Source organism: Carex rostrata, chromosome 3, assembly GCF_964058835.1.
Source record: "Carex rostrata chromosome 3, lpCarRost1.2, whole genome shotgun sequence".
Lineage (NCBI taxonomy): Eukaryota > Viridiplantae > Streptophyta > Magnoliopsida > Poales > Cyperaceae > Carex > Carex rostrata.
The window spans coordinates 86,237-113,332 of NC_135920.1; the positions used below are offsets into that span (position 1 = coordinate 86,237).

Consider the following 27,096-nt stretch of genomic DNA (forward strand, 5'->3'; position numbering starts at 1 on the left):
GCAGCTGAGCAGCCAGAGCATTGACTGACGTGTCCTTTGGTATTATTGTACATCACATTTTATAATTTTAATCCAACGGTCTGGAAAGGTTTTGGAGAGCAATCTTGTCCATCATCCTAACCAAAAAAGAGCATTTGGAGACGCGAATCTTTTCGCTGGCAAATCCCCTCTCTCTCTCTCTATTAAATATTAATTAACACATTTTATTTTTATAGATTAAAATCGGTGTCGCATCGCATCCCCATCCCTGCGAACTAAATATAGCACAAATCAAATCAAGAGGTGCTCTTCCAATGGCGAAACCCAATGCTGACGTGGACGCCGACGCATCCATGGATGAGGTCCAGAAGCGGCTCATGTTCGAGGATGAGTACGTCTCTCTCTCTCTCTCGCTCTCTTGATTTTGTTGGAATTGAATTAGCAGATCATTACTCTTGTTAAAGTGTGTCTAAAGCCGATAAAACAAAACATTTGGCAACATATATAACTAATTATGATTCTTATCTAACTAAACCAACAATCATACATTTATTTAATTAAAAGTTTAAAACCAACCCCTGCTGCGGTGCTGCCTCATCTCATGACAGGTGCATTTTGGTCGATGAGCAAGACAAAGTTGTGGGTCATCAATCCAAGTACATCTGTAAGTCTACCATTTTTCACCTCACAAGGAAGGATAAATATATGCATCCACTTGTTTGCTTTACTTGGTTATCTCAATTCAAGTTAAAGTTAGAGGTTTAATTAAACTCCCTTTGATGCTATGCTACTGCTACTGCTACTGCTACTGCTACTGCTACTGCTACTGATCATAGGTCATCTGATGGAGAAGATTGAATCTGAGAATCTGCTCCATCGGGCCTTTAGCGTCTTTCTTTTCAACTCAAAACATGAGCTGCTACTACAGGTTTCTCAAACCTCATCCAATCTTTAAGTGCTTGTCCTTTTTCTCTTTTCTCAACTATTCTACCATTCATTACCCATTGTTTCTAATCTTATTTTCAGCAAAGATCAGCAACAAAGGTAACATTTCCTCTTGTTTGGACAAACACTTGCTGCAGCCATCCTCTCTACCGTGAATCTGAGCTCATAGATGATAACTTTCTCGGTAATTTCCTTCATTACACAATTTGAAAGTTCCTATTGTACCATTCCAATGCCTCAGGGTATTATATATTTATATTTTGGAATAGGGTAAAAGAAAGTGGCAAATTAAATAAAAATTCTAACCAGGCTGAGAATCTTATTAGATCATTAGTGCATAACATTGTTTGCTCCACCAGAAAGCTTTTCTTTAGGCATCATTTCAATTTTGTTGCTTCATTTTGTACTCCGTTTTTGGTATCTTGTCACCAAGCTTTTCTTATAAAATTAGGCCTTTTGGATTTTGGAGATCAGATTGTTCATTGTTACCTAGCAGAGATATATTTTGGGACTAAAGACTTGGTTGTTGTTGTAGTAGTAGTGTAGAATAAAAAATATGCATAGACGCAATAGATTAATGATTAATGATTAATGATTAATGATTCCTGATTCAGGGGTCAAGAATGCAGCGCAGAGGAAGTTGTTGGATGAGTTGGGTATACCGGCTGAAGACGTGCCAATAGACCAATTTGTCCCTCTCGGGCGGATGCTGTACAAGGCACCATCTGATGGCAAATGGGGAGAGCATGAATGTAAGGGTATTTTTTTTTCCTCTTCACCGGTTAAATTCCCTATTTACCATATTTTATTCTTTTTATTTTTATCGTTGCTAGTGGATTATCTGCTGTTTATTGTGCGGGATGTGAAGCTGTTTCCAAACCCAGACGAAGTAGCAGATGTGAAGTATGTTAGCAAGGAGCAACTTGAGGAGGTGATTAAGAAAGCCGATGCCGGTGAGGATGGAATCAAGCTGTCCCCCTGGTTCCGCCTGGTGGTGGATAACTTTCTCATGAAATGGTGGGACCACCTTGAGAAAGGAACCCTGGCTGAAGCTGCTGACATGGAAACCATTCATAGGCTGAAATAATTAATAAATGATAATATGTTTTGATGGTCTTTTTAATTTGAGCAAAATCATGCAGAATTTTGTGGTTTATTGACAATAAGTGCATGTTGCAAACATGCACATCGTTTTGCATCTTTGTTGTGAGATTGTGGTTGGATTTCAGATATATGTTTCATTTGCTGATGCTTTTGTCGTTGTACACTTGTAATAGTTTCGCTTTATCAATGAAACTGGCACACTGCCTTTTCAATCAAAAAATCTCATATATTCGCCAGACATCATTTATCTATCTGCTTAGGGATCGTAAAAAAAAGGAAGGATGCTAGCCATCATCATTTTATATTTGTACATCTTCATTTTTGTTTCATTTTTGTTTTTGTTGATATTATACGTTTATAGTTGGACATTAAGAGTTTTATATTTTTATAGCTGTTTGCTACAAATTATCTTATCCGTATTCTATTTTTATATGTTATGTTGTCGGATAACAAAACGGTAGAGAATAAATATACTAATATAATAATTATTTTTAAATTCTGATAAAAGTTTATTGTAGATAGAGAGATGATCGGATTGAAACTAGGAAACAGCTGTAAGTGCTGTACAAGTAAACCAATGAAAATACTTTTTTGAAATACTTATTAATATATATAATATCTTTCTTTTTTTATAATTATCCGATCGGATAATGGGTACGAAATAATCTTTACCTATATCCGTATCCGATAAGTTTACAAAAAAATAAATTCTTACTCGTATCCATCTTATTAGATACAATACATATCAGGTAAAAAGATAAAAGGGTGCCATTGACACCCCTAATATATTCTTCTATTTACTTCAAAGACCGCACCATCAAAAAGAAGCCACGATTGATATTCATCGCGCTTTCAGTCGGTGACTCGGTGTTGATGGCGAGTAGGCAAGGTCAGTTTTAAGAGCTTTTTTTCCTAAGCGAATTGGTACAGCCCTTGGAAGCCAGACATTACAGCCAGAACATTAAAAATATGCTTCTTCATGCAAAAAAAATATTATTATTATGTACTGTATTTTACAATGCTCCCTTATAATTGCCTAGTTATGTACATTATATAATGTGCTCATATCAAGCATCCAAGTATACTGAGTAGCAAAAGATAGCCAGTTCAGAGCACTTGTTTCTACAAAGCTTTGGATGCCTTTTCCAAAAAATAACAAAACTCAGAAAGTAAAATATGGCTGCTCCAAATCCTGCACAAAAGAAAAAGGAATAAAGTAAAAACAAAATGAGGTCAGAAATGATTAAAAGGCAAAGCAACATTCTTCCTACATTTTACAATTTAAATATACCAAAACACTAGGATGTAAATTTGGTTCAAGGATCTTCTCTAATACATGAAAAGGATTTCTTTGGACGCTTGCTAGCTCGGCTAGCTAGTACTGACAGGTTTTTACTAGGATCTGTATCATATTACAAGTTCTTGGAATTCACTAACTTGAAAACTCTGGCCTCAAATAAGCAAATAAACATTTAAGCATTCATTAAAATACGTGTACCAAAATAAAGATTTTTACCTTCACATAAGGAGTCTGCCAGCCGTCTGAACCTATTACACCAAAATCTTTACTCTGCCCAAGTAACTACACTAAAAAACTTTGCATCGCTTAAAGCCAACAAAAACACAAACACCTGTGCTAATCTGGAATAGGTTGCCCATGGACCATGACAAGAGACGGATCCAATTGGCCTGAGCTCTTGCTACTATCTTGGCTGCTTCCCCAACTACCAAAAATCTCTTTTGGGAATACTTCAGAGGTGCTAGCACTATGCGGATTGTAGGGTTTGGGCACCTTCCTTCTCAACAAGTCCTACAATAATGTAATTAATTTTGAACGTAAGCATCCTCAAACACATAAACATGTGTTTTTCTATGCAAGCAGAGGGATTGCAGTGTTCTACCAAGCAGCCAGTAAATTATATATCATACAAGACACTACAAACAATTTCATAAGATCTCTGTGCTTTCAATATAACTTGCATTTACTTGATATTATAGGTGCATAACATGTGGTACCTGATCCATGCCCACTTGGAGACGCTTAAAAGGAGTTATTCAATTTATGTCGGCATGTACAATGTTTAATTGAAGCCAGGGGCAAGGTTAATCATGTACCAAAAAAGAAAGCAACTATAAAGCGGAAATGATAACCATGCTGACTGGTCTAGTACCAGTATATACTTACCATAACATACTGATACCATAATTCAAGGCAACAAAAGGATTAATAGATAACCTTGGAAGAACTAGGTCCATAAGTATCCAAAGCTTGCTGAATTGACACATAAACATTGGTGGCTTGCTCTGAACCAGGGGTGCACTTGATAGTGCGAAAAGCCTCCTTACTGTCGTTTGGTTTCATTCTCAAGTACAAGATAAGGTGTGAAGGCAAGGAACCAGGAGGATCCTTCTTTCCCTTTGTAAGCTCCATTGTCACTAGTTCATCCCATGGGACCTCCCACAGCACTGTGCATGGATCCTTGGCTGGGTTGAACTTCCTTTGGGTTAGTGTAGGTTGCTAAAACCAGACAAAGGAAACTAAATTATTTTGTAACATGGAAATGGAAAATCATCCAAATCACAATTAGAGGGGGAGTTTCAAGTGCATACCTGTAATAGTAAGACCCGATGGTGACTGACTAAGAGAAATTTTCCTTTAGGGAGTAGATAATGATCTTCATATGCATCGGTGAATGCAAACTTCCCTCGGACTTTGAAGAGGTCAACTTGGCCCAAAAATGTGCCACACTCGGCTAATTGCAGGATAGCCTTTACCATAGAAAACAAAGAAAATATAAATTGCCTCAATTATGCACCACATAAGTTATTCCTTAACCTATAAGCTGCTCAGATAGTTTACCTGGCCAGCAGCCTTATGTTCATCATAGGGGTGCAGTAAATTGTCCCCACCAATCGCTCGGGGAAGGCGCCTCCGGGATATCTGCTCCTCTGCCATAATAGCAGAAGATATTTTATTTTTCACCGCATTTGCACCTTCAGTGGTCTTAGCAAAGAGGTCAAGTACACCACTGACTGGCTGGGCAGCCGCCCCGATCAATCCTTTTCCTACTCCACTAACAAATCCCTCTACTCCAGTTGCTTTGGCACCTTCGAGGGGCTTTGTTAGGATTCCTGTGACACCTCTAAAGAAGCCCTTGGCAAGAGCCCCACCTCCCTCTCTTATGACATCGCTTATGTCCTCCACACCTTTGCTATCCTGCCACAGACATTGAAAGGCATATGGCATTAGTTTCGGTCAATAAACTACCAAAAGGAATCCTTTATAAGCACATTACAACAACAACAACCAAGCCTTTAGTCCCAAACAAGTTAGGGTAGGCTAGAAATGAAACCCAGTCGGAGTCACAAAGTCAAGGTAGACACTGTAATTTACCTAAAATTGATTAAGTACCAGAAAGTGATTTATATATTAAATTGGTTCAATTCAACACCAGGAAGATGTTACCAACAGGCACATTGATACTTGCTCAGATACTCCCAAAAATTAAATAATATATTGATGAAAGGGTGAAAATAACCTGTTTCTGACGGCTCTGAATGAACTTCTTGTCCATGGATAGACCGGCAATGCCTTTACTCATGTTGCTAAGAGCGCTGCTCGCGTTACCCAAAATGTCCACACCAGAAAGTAGCTGGAGAGGTTGGGTAAGGAGATCCTTTTGGATGTTTGAAAATGCTGCACTTGTAAGTGCACTCTGACGCATTAACACGTTCTCCCTAAATCTCTGAGTGATTCGAACCTAAAGGGCATCAAGGTAGCAAGGTTTGGAACAATATGACTAAGTTTTAAATACGACGAAAATTTCCAATTTACACAAGTCAAGTCATAAATCTTACCGGCATATGCTCCATATTTCCTAATGCTGTCACGAGAGAGGCCCAAAATCCGAGAACCCCTCTTGGTCTCTGAGCTGGAGACATGGCCATAGACACCCTAAATCTTATCTCTGATATATTGAGAAGACTGTAGCAAGGTGGAACTTCTCACATCAAAACAAAATTATCTTGGTCGTAATTAATAGACTAAGTGTATGCTACATACCCAATTTTTATCAAAGGATCCACAGAAACAGCTGCAGTTTGAGATTTAGATAGGCGGCCGATGTTAACATGTTGGATCATATCATGGAGGCGCCATATAATAGGTTCATGAATATTCACCAGGAATGAAGAATTTTCTGGAGCCTGTGAAAAAGCAATGAAATATATAATCCAGTAAACGTACCAACTTTTCAACGAATGCCCTCAAAATTCACAAAAAGGATAATTAACATAAGAGCTTGTAGAGATTGTTAGCTTCCACAATGTTAATGTTCATTCTATTACATATGGCTTTCAAGCTTTAGACTCTTGATAGGTTCACATGTCCATGGAGGTGTACTTCCTAACATTGACAAATTCAGTTTATGATAGTCCAAATAAAAAAAATGCTTGCACTTGAAGTTGATCTCTGGTTGAAGTTCTGTTAGGAAACTGTGATAGGGTGCTTTTCAATTGTATTTCATTTAGCTAGGATCGGTACCAGTGTGGTACCGATTCTAATTTGTATGATGCAGATAGATGTATTTGTAAGAACGCTTTATATTCAATACAAACCCTTGGTAGCATCTACGAAGTTCTAAAAAAAAAAAAAGATAGTTCAAAAAATGAATTCAATATACCTGTAAACCTATGTATGGATACACACACAGATCCAAAGAATTATTGGCTTGAGTGGTAATGGAGAGTTTAATAAGGTAGTCAGGTTGATTCTCCACTCTCAGGGGACTAAACAATACAGGCATTGGGCTCAAGGGCAGTTGGTTGTCAACTTGAAGCCAATACATCCTTGCTTTGAACCTGACATCAGAACACAAGAAGTAATGAGCAAAACAACAAAAAGGTTCTCACAAATGACACAAGTCTCAATCAATAGTTGTAAAAAACAATACACAAATGAACAACTTGAGCACAATCATCAACAGACAGAGAAGAAACAGATAAAATAAAAAGAATGAAACTTACCTACTGATGCCAGAACCCATGCCAGACCAGTAGGAAACAAAGAGCTTCTGAACTGACAGGTACATAATCTCCTCGGGCATATGATCAACAATAGAAAGCCCCAGCTCAGCTAGCTCGAAGCTCATATGGACCTCACTTTCTGGCCCAACTGAGGATTGCCCATACTCAATCTCTGATGGTTGAAAGATGGGTGAAGTTACCCTCTCGATCGCCTGCGGCTGGGTCCCTGTTTCCGGCATCCAGTCAGTGACTCGGTTTACCTGCAATTTCCCCTCCTTGAAAACTGTTACTCGAAGGGGCTTCCTGGGCCCACTGCTGGATGAAGAGGGAATGCAGTCTGAAGCCTCGTCTAGGCTGTATTTGTAAGAGGTTGAGGTATCAGAGCCATCAACCATTAACTCGAGCATGCGGCTTCTGCCGAGATCCTCCCAGAAGAACAGAGAGGCAGAGTTGGGAGGGAGAATGCGCCAGGAGTCATCATAGCCGTCCACTTGACGGAAACATAGAGGTAAGTACATCGAACGATTTTCAATCCTGTTAAATTATGAAATATTTAAAAGAAAGTTACAAGGGACTCTGGACATCTAATTTATTTGAACATTAGGTTTCAAAGTATGTATATGTGAGAAGCAAGCTTAACGAAAAATAAGTATCAAAGTGCAGACAACACGAACACAAACCCAACTAAAAGAACCCCCAAGACATAAATTAAAATAAACAAAATGCAAAAAGCTCGAAAATGAAAAAGGAAATAGCGAAAGGAGAAAAGAAATATCACTTTCTGTGAGGACTGATGACAACAGTAGCCCAGTTCAGTAAATACTGTAACCCAACTTCATAGCTTGAATTTATGTAGTTCATGTTTGTCCCTAAACAATAGAAGGATAATATGTACCTGTATGGACTTGATATGGAAGGAAGCTGAAACACAACCTCATAGCGTGAACTCTTGGCCCCAATCCTCACTTGTACTCTGATAAAAAATTGATCATTTCCAGTGAGGCTATTCAGGCAAATGCACATTACACCATCACTCTCAATGCTAAATGGCGCACTCCACTTGTATCCATCCAACCGCACCTGCATTTAAATTTACATCCCGCAATCATCAATGTTAATAGAAACAGAAACAAAAAGATAAAACATTCCCGTATAACCTTGCAAAACCTCAAAATATTCCTTACTCCTGTTTTTATCAACTATGATGAGCGAAGAAGGTTTGATGAAAGAGGGGCAAAATGGGTATTTTATTAAGAAAAGGAGGAATCGTGGAAGCATTTCCCATGTTAGGACTACTAGATCTCCTTTCCCAAATTGTACAAGGAATAAAGACATTGAAATTCAAAGGGTAATTTCCTTCGAGAAACAAACAACATATTGATAAAGGGCTTTGCAAACCTTCAGGAGTTCACTTCGGACATTAGATTGCCATCTGAAAAGTTGGGGAGAATCAGTAGGACGCAACTGCAACTCACTTGAGGTCTCAAACTGGGACAAAGAAAGAGTTCTTCCAATTCTGTTAATAAACAATACGCGTGGTAAAAAATGCACCACCTGCGCAGGAATTGAAATCATGTGTTACAGTTGGTGCTTTAGGGAACTGACAGATAAACACCATATTCAATCAAGTAATAAGCTGGAGAATAAGAAAAATATATAAAAAGAAATAGGTCAAACCTTTGTCCTGTCAGAAGCCATCTTAAGTTGTGCAGTAAGCCCGTAATACGAACCATCTGACCCAAAAGCTTTGATATCAGTATGCTCCTGCACCCCGCAATCAAAACAAATACTATTGATTCTTAATAGCAAGAATAAAAGACACCAAACAAACCATTCAACAGCAATACAAATTACATACCTTGGTCTCTAGCTCCAGAAGTGAAATCCCTGGACTGAAGTATGTTGAATTGCTGATCGACACAGATATGCCCACACGTGCTGTTGCGAAAGTCTCACCGCGGGACTGAAATGGAAGAACCACAGACCGGTTTAAGTAGTCTTGTGGAGATAGCATTATGCAATTAGGATTAGAATCCTCAATTGATTCCAGTATCTGAACGTTCCTTCTTGAGCTAGAGCCTCTTCTGTCAAGTGCCTTTGAAGAGTATCTAAGTGCCAGTTTTGCCGATTTGGCTGCCCGTGTTAGTAACTGGGAGTCAGTGTCAGTGCTTTCTAGTGGTTCAACTTCTACTATTCGGTATGAAAGGTGTATTGGAGAGTCATTCTGGATCCAATATGGCACAAATATGCGAACAGTTTTCAGAGCGGTAACAGATCGACCAGAGTCACGCTCCACACTTACACGCAATCTCCTAAGACAGTGTGACAAGTTAAAAAATAACAAGTCAGAAGAAAATTTATAACATCTACTACAGGCGGCGGAAACTGAAGCTGGAAACTAAGAAGGATAAAAAAAAATATTTTCAAACCTCTTGCTTTGCTTCTGAACCATCCAGAAGGATGAGACATGATTAATGCCTTGTGGGTCCCACATAAACACCACCTCCTAGAACAAATAAATAATAGCTGAGTAGTCAAATGAAAAATGTAACTTTGGATTAACAATAGATGTCAACATGGGAAAGCAGATGGGAGTACTGAAATTTTTATCGTATTTAGTCTGAAATTAACCTAAGTTGGAATACAATAACCCTTGCTTAAAAAGCTTGGCCGGGGCATTTTGAAAACAAGCTTAACACTCAACAAAGTAAATATTTCATACATTGTGGGGTGAATTCAGGCAAGTGAAATCATTGTCAGAAGGTACCTTTTCTAATGTCCAGCCACCTTGAACAAACATTGTCAGGTAGATAGATTTGCGCATATCAGCTGAATAAATACAAGCACATCCACCAGATGACACAATACTATGCTGTCGTTCCACCAAATTACCGTCACCTGCTTTCTCCCATATAGCATACTCAGCCTCATATGGTAGCTTGTTCTCCAGCCGAAAAACTGAATTTAGTGAAATTTTCCAGTCAGGGACTGGTTCATTAAGCTCGGTTTGAAGGGCCGATGCATCAACACCAGCACTAAGCCAGAAGGTCTGTCTGGCACCAAAATCACCACTGCAATAGAAAAGCATGTCACTCTCCTTAAGCTGGGCCAGCCTAAGAACAGATGTTTGCTGGTTGGCCAGATGGTTTGTGGGACCCAGAGTCAGTGCCTGGCCCCAGGAGTATGACCCTTGGGGTTTCTCACTGAAAGGACGAATTTGCAAGCAGAAGTTCATCCCCTTTATCATGCTTGTCCATGGCAAGAACATGGATGATTGTGGATTTATTACACCAATAACTTTCCTTGTATCACCACTATCATTACTTTTGATAAGGCTATCAGACAATTTTTCACGGGGACGAAACCAGCGCCTGCGCCTCGCAAAATCAAGTGGTGACTTGGAGGACGTAGGAGGCCATCGTATGGCTTGCAACTCAGTACCATATGTCCATCCTTCCTTGTCTGCAAACTGTGGTTTCTCTATTCTCCATCGTGAAGCCCATCTCCAGCCTGCTGGAAGAGGAGGCTCAAAGAAATCCTATTCAACAAAGGTCATTTAGTAAAATATACGTATGTATGGGCATGAAATATCGTTCCATTTCTGTTTTTGGTCTTTGTTTGGTATATCTATTTCTTATTATGAGAATTTTTAGTTGCTAAAAGTTAGCGCAAAATGAAAAACATGGGAATACTGCTAAAGTACTAATGGGCAATTAAAATCTACTACAAGGTGTCATTAGAAAATAAAAATGCACCCTTTTGCTTTTCACAATGATTACAGCAAAAGCAGAATCATAACAAAAAGCATTGAAACACAGGTATCTAACTATTATGAAAAAGCCAAGAAGTTATATCACCTTTGATAAGTGCGAGAAGTCTCGATTGCTCCAATTCCATGACTCGTTTCCACGTTGACCGGACAACTTGTTTCCCCAGCCAGAAATTGGCTGGTACCTCTGGTTTTCAAACACCTCCTCTACTATAGAATTTGATCCACTAGATTCATAGCTCGGAGACTGGAGGCTGCTAATCAACCCAAAAGGGCAGACAGATACTTCGAGTTTAACATCAGAATCATTTGATACCACTGCAAGTGCTCTCAAAGTAGCATATTTCATGCCATCACGCATGGAAACATCAAAGGCAAAATGGTTATCATTTAGTGATTTCGGTACAACCGATAGGGGAAGGACTGAGCCAAAGCTCTCCCAGGGACCATTATGGGTGAGGCCAATCAAGAAACCAATCTCCTTATCATCATTGTTCTTATGCCCCTTCTCAGTATTGAAGTCTGTTTGGTTGTTTTGTTCAATAAAGCAAGTGGAGAGAACCAAAATACCACATTCTCTATCTTGCTCCCCCTGGAATATAAAAAAAAAAAATTAGGAAGCACAAATGCCGGAAAGAAAAAACAATTAGGAAAATGTATGGTATTAAATAGGTTACCTTCACCGTAAGAGGGTACGCAGTAGCTTGGTGGAAGTCAGGTGCATGATGGAGTACTTTGATTGAAGGGGCACGCTTCAGAGAACTCATGCTACGACCCACAGGTATAGATAGTGAACCTAAAACTTCACCTTTAACAAGTCCAATAACAGTAGAAAATATAACAAGTCGATGCAAATAAAAATGCAACTATAAGGAATATTCAGGTTTCCGGCAATAAGAATTTACCTTTCCCAGCCCTGGAAGCAAGATTAGTAACCTCAATTTCAAGACGAGCCAATCCCTGAAAAATATAAAAAGAAACATGCAGGTATCAGTAGTGCTCAGCTACCGATGGCCTTTTATCACACTGCTGCCCTTTCTCAAACAGACATGTTACATAATTGTTACCTAGCAAAGGAAGATCTGACCAAGATCCAGTAACTCATCAGGAATGTCACGATTATTGGTAACTTACATGTGTCTCCATTGATAAGACTAAATTGGTACCATTAGCTAACAGGGAAGGAACATTTCATTCTTAAATTCTGATGAAATAGTGAGAACAAAAAAACAGTAATTAATAAAAGTTGCACAAAAGCACATAGCAATAGAACTGGCTTTCAACATGAGCTCCATACCAAGGCAAAGCATCCCTTGCTTATTAATCTCAACTCAAAATGATAAATCAGCCTTTTCAAACTCACATCTGGCATATCCAACTATTTTTCATATTTCTTAAGTCATTAGTTTTTCAAATAGTTAATTTGTGCTAATTTGAGGTTCCACAACCAAAGCTCTTAATTATCCATGTTACCTTCTCAGGGACTTCAAAAATGAAAAGTTCATTCCATTTTGCATAGCCAATTGCTGACTCAGATTCATGAGAAGTCAGAGGCTTCACACATCTAGTCCTTGCACTTTGTGGAACCAGCTTGTATTGCTCCGATGCAGTGCTGTCCATCAGCAACCTCAATGCACAGAAGTAGTCGTGATTATTGCCATCATCTTTGATCGGTAGACCCTGAAACAAAACTTTGACAATTAGAAAGTTCCTAATTTAGTCTCTGTTGCTTGGTTTATGCCACTTTGCCCAATAACATAAGCATCTAAAGACACTCTTATTATTATTTATTTATTTCAAAACATCGCATATATGTAACATTTGAGATAAAAAAAAAAAACCTGAACGATCTAAGTTAGACTTTGTCAATGAGTGCAAATAATAATATGAAATGAAACAATACAGCAAAATAAAAACATAGTAGTAACAAAAACAAAAGAATGAACTAAAGATAACAAATCAGATGCAACCTTGGACTCAAATATCTGAATGGCCACATAATATCTTGACTCAGCATGCTTTGTGACCACATTTAGCTTGTCAGCAAATCTAGGAGGCGGCATCAATAGAGAAACCTGGCTCTCGTTTGATAGGGACCCAATAGTCTCTTCCATGTCTTCCACCCTCTTGAAGTACACGTCACATCCAAGCTTGTTTTCAATAATGACCTTCTGAAAGTCGTCTTCATTTAATGCCGAGTATGATGCAGTGTTCTTCTTAAGCTTTTCCCAAGCTTCCTAATAATCAGAACCAAAGTAAAAATTAATTGATTGCATGAAGAATTTCTTGACCAAATGATTAATCAGACCTGTCAGATTATCTGTTCAGGTCTTACGAAACTGACTGGCCAGCTTACAGTTGATTGCGTAGCCCAGATTCATTTTAATTAAATTCATTTACCAAATAAGGGCTAAAGGGGCCGACATACCTCCTTACAAAAGCCCAACATAATTTCCTGAAAGAAACCCCAAGATGTGTACACACTATATAATGTTCAATCTCAGCTAGACAGGTCAAGTGATCAAATGAGATCAAAATTCAAGAACATACACCACCAAGTAGGTTTGGTAAAGAAACAGTAACAAACAATATGATGGAAGACTTCGAACATAATGCTTCCGATTTGCAATATAAGATAAAATACAACCTCACTTTTCTTTGATGATATAGTCTCTAGCTCGTTTTGTCTATTCCAGGAAACTGAGGTTTCAATCAAGGCTTCAAGGCTGGCAGCACTTATGTTTAGATTAACTGGAGTTGTCGCAGCAACACGAATTCTCTTTCCAACTTTTGGGGGATGCTCACTTACGTCATATGTCTCCAGCCTCCCATTAACCAAATTAAATAAATATATATTTCAAAATAAAGGAATAACAGAATAAAATAAGCAAATTGAAATGAGTTGCTTTGTATGTGGTTGTGTTTCTGAGGAAGATTAGGGAGGTTGTATATACATCTTTTGGTATAAATGAACTTCGTTTGTTTAACAACCAAAAAATGGAAGTTATGAATCCTAAAAAAATGCGAGTGTTATTAGATGTAGATATGGAAACTCGGGTAATATGCCAAAGAAAGGTCAGAACCAACTTTTTGCATGCCGACTGCTGGTTCTAGGACCAAGCAATTGAATAAATGAAATGGAGGAAAACACAATGGAAACTGCTTACTTGAAAATGCCATCAAATGGTTCAATAAGAGGTTCCCAAGCTTCCAGTTGTCGGTTGAATGTGGAAGCCGCGATTGAACAGATGACAACAGCATTCATTGCCTCATATCTCCCTTGTGATGCCAGATTAATGTTTGTGACAGTTGCATCAATAAGTGGTGTCACCTACACAAAACTCACAAATTAGCTCAGCATAGCAAGGCAGGGATTACAATACCAGGATTTGATAATTTCAGTATAATAGGGGATGGCAGGATTATACAATCAGGATGGAAAACCAGCTGCCACAACAAATTTGAGGCATTTACCTCAATAAATCATATTAACTATAATCAGGCCTCTTTTCACATTTTCTTACAGAAAAAAAAAATACTTGAAAAGGCTGCATACCGTTCCACAAGAGCTGTCAAGGATGCTAACAGAAAGAAAACCCAGCTTGAACTCAGCTATCAAATTTTCACGTGCTTTTGGTTTTACAAAGTCAGAAATACTGCACGCTAGCTTTGCTGATGGTTTTTTAAGATCAGGCCGTGCAAGAAAGGTAGAAGCCTGCAAGAAAAACAAAGTCCAGGCATGTAAATTTGCTGTAAAGGAATGTTCATCTACATCTTCAATACTGTGTACTTCATTATAATAGATCATTTGGAGAAAGTTGTCAAATGAACTTCGGCAAAATATCAGACATGAGATGTAATCTTGATGACACAAGACTTATTTGCCGCTTGCTATCTTATAGGACATGTATATATTTGAGACATTGAGGTATGGCATAGCCAAGGCTACCATGCTGCTGTGCTAAAGTCTGAGAATAACATCAGCACTGAGCCAAACCCATGCATTCTCAAGGTACCTGAAGGTTCACTACGAGAACTAATGTCAAGCATTTGTTTAAGTTGATTTAGAACTATAATATTATCCACTGTGAACTTAAAAGTTAAAATAAAAAAATTATAAACCTGGTTTTCGACTCTCCAAATGCTCCAGCAGTTTGAGCCCTTTGTGCTGGACGACCTAGAGATTGGTTCGTCACTGACATTAGTCTGACTAACCAAATCAATCCGGGGGCAACAAACTGAATCTTTCTTTGGTTCTTCATCAAACCGGGTCACCACACAACCAACTGAAGTGTAACCAGGAGGCGGCACCGGGAACCAGAAGTATGCATCATCACCACCTCTCCTGATAATTTGTGCAACTTTGGTGAACTGATTCGGCCTTGCTGAGACCATCGAACTATTGTCGCATTTGAAAATTAGACCTAGAGCAGGTGGTTCCAACCTGAGGCAAAGAGAACGATGTAAATTTTCATCATAGATGCAAAGATAACCCCACTGGTACAAATTAGTTTGTACTGTTGCTAGTATGAGTAGGGTTCAAATGCCTCATTTGTGCCTCACATCCTTATCTTCGCTTTCAAGGTCCAAAGCGTCCGTCCGGACCGCTCAACATTATCTCCACATTAATATGTGCTTGGAGATCAAATTTTATATTTTTTGAAAAAAAATTACTATTATTTTTAGATTACAAAATCACTGTTTTTGGATGGTCCAGAATCTTGTGAAAAACAATGATTTTGTACTTATCTAAAAAAATATAAAATTTAGTCTCCAAGCACATTTTAATGAGGAGATCATATTAAACTGTTCAGCTTGACTGTTTGGATTTTGAAAACAAAGATAAGGAAAGAGGTATTTTAACCCTCCTCATTTTAAAGCTAGCTTGACACGCTACAATTCAGTCATATATAGTGGTGCAACCTCAATAAGAACTAGTACAGAAAAAGCAAAAACTACACAAATATCAGTTTCAAACCCTTCTGTTATGCAATCACCAAGAGGAGCAAAACCAGGACGTGTGATTGGTCTCCATATGGAAACTGAGCGCTTAACATCACAGCCTTTATCCCACCATATCCTCTCAAATTGTGGAGTTGATGTGTAATAGCTACTGCTCTTTGATATGGATCTGACGACATCCCATCCTGAACTGCCTTTTTGGGACCCGCCAGATAGCTGAGTAGTCTCATCGTTTTTGGAAGAAGCTGTTGAATCAGGTACATTGCTGGTGTAATGTTTTGGGTTTCGGAGGATTATTTGGTGGAGATCCAGAGACTTCTCTTGAGGAGGAACCTCAAGTGAATTGTGCACGTAGAATGAATTTAGCACATTGTCAACACGCCATACACTAAGTCCTGATGGAAACCTGCCAATAAAACACTAATTTCTGGCATCAGCAATGAATTGCAGATATGAAAAACCATAAAGTAAAAGAGAGAAGTACCCTTGTTGAGCAGGAACATAAGATGTGCAATCCGAAAATTTTGTCGATGTTACGAGATCTGAGCGAAGGCAATAAACAAAGTGATTTGCGGGTGGCAATCTACCCATGTGGGCCACACATCCAATAGCTGAGTATCCAAGTGGTGGAATCGGAGCCCAGATGGAGCAGTCATTTTGACTTCCAGAGCCAGGGAGGGTACAAATGAGTGTAAAACCAGTAGCCTTCCTTACACGACCATATGTATTGCTCACTGCCACCACCACTTGTGTAGGAGGCACTGGTCTACATATTGTTAATATATATTAAATTACACATCTTAATCTGGAATTTTAGCTCCCAAGTAGAACAAAACATAATATTATAATTAATATAATGCTAATGTTCAAGGCCACACACACACACACACACAAGCAGGGGCATTCCCAGAGAAACATTTCACAGTGGGTACAAAATATAGTAATGAACAGAAATAGAGAAATTTATAAAAAAAAATAAGCAATCACAAGGCACCCCACTTATATATGTAAACTAGAATTATTTTTTTGTAGTCACTAAATTAACAGAGAAGGCTAAAAGGGTTGGAGAGGAGATTTGATGACAGGATGATGAAAATGAAGAGGAAAACAAGAAATTTTTTCTTTAAAAATTCCCTGAAACACATGCTTGGCAAGATTTGCAAGAAAAAGCAATATTTCTATTTTCACAAAAAAAAATTTAGTGGATTCTGAAAGTATCTGTTTTCAAGTTCAGTTCCCTACCTAGAGAAAGGCATCGCCTCATCAGCATCTTCAAAGAATATTACAAAACTATTTACTTTTTATGAAATGACGAGGACTTACACCGATCCAACTCTTATCCCATCTGACAAGGGTCTTGGACAAGCTTCCAGTAAAAAATAATTACAATCAAGTAATTTCAAATTGGGAAGAGGAGAAACCAAACAAGATAAGAAGATAGGGACAGAATAAGGCCCAATGAAAACAGGCAATTTAGCATGCTTACATCTAAACTCCCTTTCTTTATTGTTTTCTATCTGGGTTTCCTCTCCTTTAGACAGTATTTCTTTATTTTTCTCGGTTCTAAGGTTCATGAGATCCAGGGTGGGCCCTATGACATACTCCCTCCACACTTTCACAGACAAAAGATCTATTGGATTCACTTCCAATAACACTATCCCAAACAATTAATCTGAACAGGAGATAAAATTTCAGTTACTTCAGATCGCACTTGATAGCCTCATGTGATCTTGAAAATCAGAATCTAGTATATCTTATTTGGTTTAAAACATGTGTTGGACTGATACATGATAGTCATAAATAAATCACGTTAAGAAAAGAAAATAAGTACGATATAACAATTGAAATAAGTACCAATGAACTAGTTCTGAACAAAGTACTCACCCAAAAGCACCTCCAAATGAGAGTAAACACCAATAAAGATAAACAAACACTGCATTCTAAACAATTCTATCATGCTACCTTACCTCATCCAATGGGTGTCAAGAAAATTCAAAAATCTATAATGTCATCTCCTACTAAAGGTCTTTAATTTTCACTGAATGGTTCAGATCGCTCAGTTGGGTACCTAAAGTGGGATTTGGAGATAGAGCCAACCACGTTGCTGCTCTTACAGGTTAGGATGTATAGACAAAACATGTGGATTTAATAGAAAGGCCTGATGCAGTATTCACAAGAAATAATTGGAGCCACAAAATCTTATATAGTGTAACAAACCTTGATGTCACACAATCTCCCAATATAGCATAACTAGGAGGAGCCTGGGGTCTCCAAAATGTAAGATTGTAACCAGGCATGCAACCTATAAGCAATCCAAGAAAAATCATAAAAAAAAAATATAGTATTAAGGGGAAAAAGAAGAAGAAGACACATTCCATTCCTATGTTTCAGACATACATTCCACTCCTATGTTTAGACATCTCTGTCTTGGGTTTTAAATTGTAACAATAGGTCAATAGTTTAGATTTTACAGAGAGGAATTGGAAGGATACGGGCAAACAGACAGTAACTTTTTAGCTAGTTGCATACCTGCAGGTTCATTCACTTGTCCTTAATTTTTGTTTTCTTAAGACTTTTACAAAGTATGCCAATTAGTTCAATCTTTCTTTTGTCCTCTAACTTCTGTTTCATTGGATATGGCTCACTTCTTTTATAATAGAGGCTAATGAATTCATCGTATGAAAGCGAAAAAAAAAAACTTGCAATTACTGTTTGGCTAAAAATATTATTTTCTTTTCAAAAGAAAAAACTAATGTTTGACTAACGAGTAAAGTTAGCGTGTGATGTGCTCACCAAGAGAATTTGGTAAGCACAACTCCAAAATCTATCGTATTGGCTTCAAACGACAAATCCAAACCGTTGAAACTGATCTACTTCACGAGTGATGTGAATACATGCAAAATTTTCAAATTTTCAAATTCATTTAATACAAAGTCAAGCGGTCAAAAAAATGAAGTTTTATAAGTTATTTTAATGCATTCATTTTTCATAATTTTATTTACCGCTAGACTTTGTACTAAATGAATTTGAAAATTTCAAAAAAATTGTATGCACACGCATCAGTCATGAGGTATATCATGAGGTATATCAGTTTCAACGGTTTGGATTCATCGTTTGAAGCCAATCCAATATGTTTTAGAGTTGTGCTCACCAAACCCTCTTGGTGAGCACATCACACACTAGCTTTGCCCTTGACTAACTTACCTTTGGGAGACACCCAAATCCGCTCAAAGTTTGTGCAAGAAACAAGGGGATTGATATTTCCAAACTGCAATGCCAATATGGTTTGGTTTTGCAACTTCAGCAGAAGGGAGGCAACAGCAAGAGAGAGGTGGATGCATATGTCAGTAGATGCCACTATCACACTTGTCTTGTCTTTAACAGAGGTGTAGCCTCCAGATACATCAACCGGCTCGATAACTACCAGACCCGAACCAGACTCAACGGTGAGATCTTTAACTACTGCCCGTGAAAACACGTCATTTCCTTTAGAAGCATACCTGTTTCAATTGGCTTTTCTTGTCAAAAGCAGGACAGCAATACAAAATAAATGATTAAATGTTCCCTTTTGCACATATTAGCTAAGCATCCCTTTGAAAATAATAGACTTTCGCATTCAATAAGATATCAAAGCATATGCTGAAATCCAGCCTATGTAAGCATTCATAAGAAAGAAGATAAAAATTCACGGCAACAAAGTGAGCTACTAGAAGGGAAGGTTCATACATAAAACTGAAGTCCAATTTTGCTCGAAGAAGCTTCTCAAATTGCAAGGAATCGTCAATTGACAGCTTTGAACTATCATAGAAGGTGAATTCAGGGGATACAATCTGGATTTATAGCCAAAAAGAAGAAGAATAAATTACAGGTATAAAAATTCTAAAATTGTAAGCATAAAACTGAGATTTTCATGTGCAAAATACACAAGATTAAAAATGGAACTAAGACTTGTGCGCATTTTTATGTGTGTACTATATATTTTGTGGTCCACTTGTATCTTTGTCAAGATCGTTGTATTACAGGTTTCAGTATGGACTGGCAAGAAGGGTGATCTTTTGCAGGAAATGACTAAAATTGTTGGCTTTCTTTTCTTACCTGAGCCTCAAAAGAGAAACTAACAATCTCGCTAGATACAGAATCAGTAGCTTTCTTAGAAGTATCTGTGTCTTTGATCAAACTATCTTGTTGGCTCTCATTCTCTTCCTCCATATTTGATGGGCAACTATCTATTAAAGAGATCTCAACACCATCCTCTTCAGCAACCAAGAAGCTGCTGCCGTTGTTCAAGTAAGTGCATTTCCTTAAAAGCGCACCATTCTAGAATAACAACAGAACACAATCATTAAAATATACCATGTGACAACAGAAAAGGCATCTTCCATAATCTCTACAATACAAGAAATCCACACTGGATGCAAGGTATCGCTTAATTTCCCCTGAAAACTTCACTTTATCCCACAGAAGTGTCCTTTTGTATAAAGTATTAGTACCACATAGCAGAGCCACAGTTGAGGAAGGTACATTATAATACTGCACCAATCTATAATAATAATAATAAAAGACAAACAATCATAAAAGTAACCGGCGTGACAAAGAAAAGGATCCCTTGTTTCCATAATACCTACAGCACAAGAGAGCTGCACCAGATGTAAAGAATTAGTTTAACACCTTAAAGTTCTACTTTGTCCCACAAAAAAATCCTTTTGTAGTCTAGTAGGAGTGAAGTGTTACTACAACATTGCATGGACAAAGATTAACTTTGCCAGATCTTATTTTTCTGTAATAGGAGTCAAGTAAATCACAAGTACTCTTAAATACCATTGTTGTACCCAAAAAAATTTCTCAATTGAAGGAAACAATGGATGCATCTACCTCAATTTTGACATTCTTGAAGCGCAACCTCTTGCCAGGCCCAATCATAATGATAGTACCGCCAGAACACCATTGCCATTTCCGTTCAAACTCATCACTCAAAGATAAAACACCCCCACAACCATCGTACACAAATTCCTCCACATCAACCCCATCCACAATCAACTGCCTAGCCGGGGAGAGATGGACAACATTCTCACTCTGGTAATAAACCGACTCATGCATGATTATGTCATCACTATTGGTTAATGGATCGTTCTTTGGGTCCATAGCCTCCTCTCGTCCTGTTAGCATCCCAAGAGAAGGCACAAAGTACTCAACCACTGCAAGAAGGAAGTCGAGAACCACAAGCACGCAGGGTTGTTGGATCCGAATAACAAAAGACTGGAAGGAAGTGCGCCATCTGTAGTCCATTATCAGCATTGTTAGGTTACAGGCTTCATTGCCAGGTGCATTGGAACTTAGTCTGGTGTCAAGTGACACTTCCTGGGGTTGAACATTAGAGTGAGTGGTGTCAGAGGAGTCGGCACCAAGCATGAGCTGCATCTCGGGCTTCGTATCTGGGCGGATGTCTAAGATGGAGAACTTGGGGATGGACACGAACAAGTCCATTTCCAAGAGGGATGTTGTACGGTATGACACCCAAAGACCTTCTAACTGCGTGAACAAATAAAAGGAAGTAATTAATTGCCAGTCATGCATCCCAGTGTATTAATACAATTTGGAGAGAAAATTTAATACTGTTACTTTGATGGTAAATTTTATCGAGAACTAATGGTAGAATAGTCATATAATGCATCCCAGTGTATTAATACAATTTGGAGAGAAAATTTAATACTGTTACTTTGATAGTAAATTTTATTGAGAACTAATGGTAGAATAGTCATATACCATAGAACACTTCACTGAACAACATGAAAGAATCATAGTGTAAATGGACCATTTACATGTGAAAATTCTTATGCCGTACTATTATAGTTTGCAGACATGAACAAAGTCACCTTATTTACCATGAGTGTGAACAATGTACTCAAAAAACCTTGATAGCATATGTTCTTGGTTCCCGGCACAAAATGAATGTATTTAGTGAGGAAAGAGAAAAATGAACAGATTATGATATGTACTACTTACGGCTATCTGGGCCAGCGGGGTCTCAGCATCAGGCCCGGTTCGCAGCTCTAGCAATGCATACTGTATGTCAACCCCAATTACAAAAACAGTGCGGGAGAGTAACAGTTGGCTATTATACTTGAGGTTCACTTTGTCTGCCAACATGCGAATTGACTCCTTTGTTTCCGTTGGGTTTTCACGGAAGCTTGGAGGTATATTTGGTAACTCGCACAGGTTCATCGAGATACAGGTTGAAATCACATTGTACTCTTTGCCAGACATTACACCATGAAGCAATGGGACCTGTTCAGGAATCACATAACAAAATCCATTCAGTTCAGTGGAAAGTATAAAATGAATAGTAATATAGAGAGGACTTACTGTGTCGGGCTTTCACACTCAAGTTTTGGCAAAATTTCAACATTATGTCATTGATAAAGCTTTACCTCAATTATAAGACGCCGCATAAACAATTAAACTAGTAAATTCCCTTGTACAGCATTGTAGCTTCTGTAGATCATGTTCCACTAAACTTCATAAATTAACAATTATTGGAAAATACATTTTCACAGATAAAAGAATATGCAGTACAAAAACTTAAATGGAAGAACCAAAGAGTTTGTGCAGCCTCATATAAACAAAGAGAAATTAAGGACTTCATGACAACAAAGTACCATAGAAACAGTGCCAAGCAAAAATCATCTGACAAGTAGAAGGTGCGCACCTGAACCTCAATTGTCATTGTTGGGACCTTCCGGAAGACATCTCTCAAGCTCCGACGGACCTCAATAAGCATGCGCTGAGCTTCTCGAACCATTGGCTTCCCTAGGGTACCATCAACTCCAATTGCCATGTTAATTCCATCTATCTATTATACAAAGACACATGTCAACACAGAAAGGAGAGAATTGTTGCACATCCTTGAAAAATGTTCATACAAACCTCTGCAAGAAGGATATCAAGATGCACTGCAGAAGGGTCACTATCTTTGTCCCCATGCCAACTAAAACTGTTCTTCACTTTTAGTTTTCCCAAATCAAGTTGCATATAACTACAAGGGAAACATGGAATAAAAAAAACAATATTTAAATCAAGATTGCTTACGACTTCCAATATAGTAAAAAGTACTTTTTTCTGGAAAAAGGAAAGACCCCAGAAAGAAAGTAAAGCTGTGGAAGATCAATACTTTAGCTCAATTAGAAAACCAATTAACAAGAAAAGGTAGGTTTGAGTTCAAACAGGTCAAAGACAACCCAAACACCTTGCACGGGCACCCCAATCAGCATATTCTGGTATTGACGCAACTCATAAAGCAAAGCAGTAATTATGGGGAGTCTCTAACTATTGGATAAGCCTTCATGCATGAAACACCAACTAATTCTTCAACAAGCCAAAAAACAACAATGACGACTTTAAATCAGTTTCTAACACCACCCTACTGATAAATTACCAGTAGCAGATTGATCGATAAGTATCACAAAGTATAGCATCCTTGATATCATGTAATTAAATATAAATAAAATTGAAGGCAGTGAACTTAGATACAGCAATACTAACTCTTTGCTATTTGAATTTGTGGGAACAATGATTATTGGAGTGTCAAGAGAGAGGTCAAGTTTTACAGCAGTGGAACCATCAATCTCATACTTCTGAATCAGCCATTCAAAACCCCCTACTTTGTCGATCAACTTTATAGCCTCCTCTGTATGGGGCGAAGCAAGCTCCATAAAGTATGACATAAACTGGAAAAGAAATATCATCAATGGACATTTGAAATTGGTGAAAGTAAATTACTTGACAACTATTCTAGTGCATAGTTTGACATTGACCCTCCAAAGCATCCTTGAATAAGATTAAAAGTGCTTTTGTTCTTAGATTCAAACTGATTTGTCAAAACTTTACTCATTAATTGTAATGCCAAGCAATGCAGGCATAGTACATATATTTGGACAACTCTAAGTCTGATGAAATAAAACACGCACTACAGTTGAGCTGATTGTTCAAACCCAACAAAAGCACTCTTTTAATAACTACCTCATTTGCATGAAGGATCAACCGGGCCGACAGATTACAATTAAAAATAATATCTAAGCAGCTAATACTGACAGCATACCTCTTGAACAAACCGGTAAAGGAAAACAATACGAATAGCTGAAAGCTGCCCAGTCAAGCTGTAATCATATCCCTCGTAATCATCATCATCAGGACTATACGACTGGAATGTATACTGTGTATAAAAAAGAACAAAAATCAAGGTTTAGAAAGTTCCAATATTTTGCATTATGCAACACTGCAACAGTAAAAGCAAAACCTCAATAAGTGATTCAATGCCTTCTTTCCTAGTATCACAGAGCCAGCTCCACTGATGATCAGGCCCAAGGGACATATCACAAAGCCTAGTATTTCCAAGAGTGCCATTAATGGAAATGGAACTTGGATGAACCTGCAAATATGAAGAGCTGTCCTGAGTCCAGACTCATATGCTGAGATTAAAACATGACAAATTATTCAAAGCCATAAGTGCAAAATGCTAAATCTCTGTCTTACCTTGAGATCAAAGAGGAACCTCTCTTGCACAAACATGGCAAGCTGAGAACTATCTTCTTTGTTCAGAAAAACAGAAACTTGGTCGACATCCATTCTCAAATCAAAAACAACCCTGCCCTTGCCATGTCCGAGCAAACCCTTGATTAAGGTAATTTCTTCCTTTTCTGAGCTCTTAGTATTTTCTGAAGACAAAGTCATTATAGTTTTAGTAGTGCTTGTGGTCGTAGCAGTGTTGGATTCAGCATCAGTACCGTAGTTAACCATGCTTACATCCAAGCCAAAATCAATCAAGGCAACAACCGTGGGTCTGTTACAGTAAAACTCCATTGCGGTCATCCTGATGCTCATCTGAGACGGCAAAAATTCAACAAAATATATTTCAAAGAGTGACAAAACTTTCAAATTTTTACTTGCTGTACTTCTACTTTATAACTGGCTTGTAATATCTACTTAGGTTGTAAACTTTTCTTTCATTAATACAAATTGTTAGTGGGCATTTCGCCCCTTGATCTACAAAAAAAAAACTTCAAACTTGCAAAGAAAAGATAAATACACACCCAAAAACTCATGTGACTCGGAACAGAGAAAGCCTTGAAGGAGTGGATCAGAAGTAATGGAATGATCATATCATTTCTTGTTTCTACAATACATTTTTCTATTCGGCAAATCAATCGGAATAGAGAAGTCCTTAAAAGGAGTGACCAAGAAATCATGTAATGATCATATCAGTTTTCTTTTCTACAATTACAATGTTATTCAATAATTAATCAATGGCATCTAAAGAATATACATCCAACGTAATCTGTGTTGTTGGATATTGGAGATTTCTCGGAGGACACAGATGCAGGTTGTTTTTGTTTGGAATAAATTGAACAAAATTCAAGTCTTTGCAAGGACACAAGTAGCAAGGGAGGATTTTGTCATTCGGGAGACAAACAAAAAAATAATGACAATTTTTTTAATGTGTCTTAATTTGAAAGTAGAAGCTATATTTACCACAAAGCTTGTGAAGAAAATGCCAATTGCCTATCCTTATTCATTTACCTGAGTGTCAATACCATCATAAAGATGGTAATCAGGGCTCCTGGTGATGAACGTCAACGCAACAAAATCCGTGCCACTGTCATCAGTTGCCTCATAATATATCTCAGACATGTCGCTCCCGGGCACATAAAAAACCTGGTTTGTCGGAGTTTCTGTAAACTCAGGCAATGCATCCTTAAAAGAATCCTCTTCTAGAAAAAAGCTACTATGCTCTGCTTCAGAATCAAGCATGGGGGAGTGAGTTTCATGCAATTCCTCATTTTCCTCATTTGCCAGAGACACAAGCAAGTATTGCGGGTGTGAAGACAGCCGACCTTGGAGCATGTCTTGTATCTTCAGGGAATGTAGCTTTGTCTTTATGGTGAGATCACCTGTGTACCTTGCAAGATTTACCTAGGCACAAAGAGATGAAAGGTGGACAGTTATCACCGGGTAATAAATTAGGGCCAACAGCATCATTCACATGCAAGAATGGAGATTCTATTACGTTTGTAACCGGAAGACATGCCTTTTAGATCCAGGACTGGTCTCATACTACTATTCTCAATTCTATTTCCCTCCCTTATTTTGGTTTTTTTATTGAAAATTAAAGGCTAGTGAGTAAATTTAGATTCAGAATCTATTCAGGCTCTAAAATTAACAGTTTAGGTAGAGAAAGAAGATACACTAAGCAAATGATACCCAGCATGGAGAGCAGTGACTATATTTGTTGCTTGTTTATCATTTATTCAATTTACTAACAAACTACACTAAAATGTTGTTTGAGTAAAACAGTAATGATGTGTGCCTCAAAAGGTTCCTAAGGCTCCAATGAAGAATGTTTCCGTGTGTAGCTGAACCACTTGCTCTGTCCAAAAGATTAATAATGTGGTACCTTTGCTCCATTACCGAGAAGCTCCAAGATTAGCACCTCTTCAGCATTTTCACTCTTTCTGTCCAACTGCAATACGCACATCATATGCTCAATCAAATTTGGTCACTTTGATACTTGTTAATATAAGATGGCCCAAATTATCTTACCTTCCCATATATAGACAATTTTGTTTCTACAACAGAGCCATTAAGAACAAAGTCAGCACTCCCAACATTACCAAACTTCTGGACAGGCGTTCCTGTCGGGGTAGAATCAGCGGAGCCTCCAGGTATATACATATCTGCTGGGGCCTACATAGAAAAATAAATTTTAAGGACAAATATGTATGTGATATTGAAATATATGATATAAAAGGAAGGAGTTAAATACTGAAGCTCTGTAGATCACTTGCACAAGTTCCTTCATCCAAATAGCCTTTTCCTCATTACTAGGAAATTCAATAATTAGTGTACTTGTTGATTCCAGAGCCTGGCATTAAATAAAAAAAAACACTCATGAACGAAAATCACAAGGCATACAACTCGCAGATACAACAGCAGCAGCAGCAACAAAGCCTTTAGTCCCAAACAAGTTGGGGTAAGTTAGAAATGAAATCCACACCGCAGCTGCATACAACTCGCAGATGCAAATATAAAAAAAAATTCAACTTCAATCTCGTATCAAAGTACCAACGCTGCTAAGTTTAAAATTTTCTTAGTCAGCCAGCACTTTTTTCTGATCTCATATATTATTGTTTTAATTGAATAGGCTGTGGTTTGCTTAAACCAAAGCACTATCAGACAAGCTCAAGATTATATCTGGAACAAGATATGGACATTAACTAAAATAATAGAAAAGGTAGCATTTAAAGGTGTAAGGGAACATT

The 27,096-nt window shown here is 38.0% G+C and overlaps 2 protein-coding genes across 4 annotated transcripts in view; one reads left to right on the forward strand and one right to left on the reverse strand.

Moving 5' to 3' along the window:
• Positions 1–211: 211 nt before the first annotated feature.
• Positions 212–2,168, forward strand: LOC144552073 (isopentenyl-diphosphate Delta-isomerase I-like). The gene is made up of 6 exons (XM_078300164.1): positions 212–370; positions 588–643; positions 816–907; positions 1,006–1,108; positions 1,539–1,676; positions 1,758–2,168. The coding sequence occupies exons 1-6, from the start codon at positions 294–296 to the stop codon at positions 2,009–2,011; spliced, it is 720 nt and encodes a 239-aa protein (XP_078156290.1). The 5' UTR covers positions 212–293; the 3' UTR covers positions 2,012–2,168.
• An 807-nt stretch (positions 2,169–2,975) lies between these two features.
• LOC144552074 (uncharacterized) overlaps positions 2,976–27,096 on the reverse strand; it is a 35,593-nt gene continuing 11,472 nt past the window's right edge. For 2 of the 3 annotated variants that reach the window (XM_078300166.1, XM_078300165.1), the window contains 43 exons: positions 26,601–26,699; positions 26,378–26,521; positions 26,232–26,297; positions 25,358–25,750; positions 24,314–24,661; positions 24,078–24,209; positions 23,880–23,993; positions 23,324–23,508; positions 22,709–22,817; positions 22,491–22,634; positions 21,788–22,069; positions 20,657–21,313; positions 19,880–20,101; positions 19,511–19,614; positions 18,989–19,284; positions 18,002–18,086; positions 16,269–16,550; positions 15,801–16,190; positions 14,945–15,266; positions 14,379–14,537; positions 13,990–14,153; positions 13,470–13,647; positions 12,793–13,059; positions 12,296–12,502; positions 11,728–11,782; positions 11,500–11,630; positions 10,911–11,414; positions 9,821–10,591; positions 9,483–9,559; positions 8,912–9,365; positions 8,731–8,817; positions 8,452–8,607; positions 7,949–8,133; positions 7,054–7,587; positions 6,711–6,888; positions 6,092–6,234; positions 5,887–6,013; positions 5,568–5,789; positions 4,889–5,245; positions 4,639–4,797; positions 4,265–4,546; positions 3,545–3,838; positions 2,976–3,220 (listed from right to left, as the gene is read on the reverse strand). In XM_078300166.1, coding sequence (XP_078156292.1) covers positions 3,665–3,838; positions 4,265–4,546; positions 4,639–4,797; positions 4,889–5,245; positions 5,568–5,789; positions 5,887–6,013; positions 6,092–6,234; positions 6,711–6,888; positions 7,054–7,587; positions 7,949–8,133; positions 8,452–8,607; positions 8,731–8,817; positions 8,912–9,365; positions 9,483–9,559; positions 9,821–10,591; positions 10,911–11,414; positions 11,500–11,630; positions 11,728–11,782; positions 12,296–12,502; positions 12,793–13,059; positions 13,470–13,647; positions 13,990–14,153; positions 14,379–14,537; positions 14,945–15,266; positions 15,801–16,190; positions 16,269–16,550; positions 18,002–18,086; positions 18,989–19,284; positions 19,511–19,614; positions 19,880–20,101; positions 20,657–21,313; positions 21,788–22,069; positions 22,491–22,634; positions 22,709–22,817; positions 23,324–23,508; positions 23,880–23,993; positions 24,078–24,209; positions 24,314–24,661; positions 25,358–25,750; positions 26,232–26,297; positions 26,378–26,521; positions 26,601–26,699 — 9,945 coding nt within the window. In that variant the 3' untranslated portion in view covers positions 2,976–3,220; positions 3,545–3,664. Of the gene's footprint in view, positions 3,221–3,544; positions 3,839–4,264; positions 4,567–4,638; positions 4,798–4,888; positions 5,246–5,567; positions 5,790–5,886; positions 6,014–6,091; positions 6,235–6,710; positions 6,889–7,053; positions 7,588–7,948; positions 8,134–8,451; positions 8,608–8,730; positions 8,818–8,911; positions 9,366–9,482; positions 9,560–9,820; positions 10,592–10,910; positions 11,415–11,499; positions 11,631–11,727; positions 11,783–12,295; positions 12,503–12,792; positions 13,060–13,469; positions 13,648–13,989; positions 14,154–14,378; positions 14,538–14,944; positions 15,267–15,800; positions 16,191–16,268; positions 16,551–18,001; positions 18,087–18,988; positions 19,285–19,510; positions 19,615–19,879; positions 20,102–20,656; positions 21,314–21,787; positions 22,070–22,490; positions 22,635–22,708; positions 22,818–23,323; positions 23,509–23,879; positions 23,994–24,077; positions 24,210–24,313; positions 24,662–25,357; positions 25,751–26,231; positions 26,298–26,377; positions 26,522–26,600; positions 26,700–27,096 lie in introns of those variants that run through there. The other variant, XM_078300167.1, reaches the window with a different exon arrangement.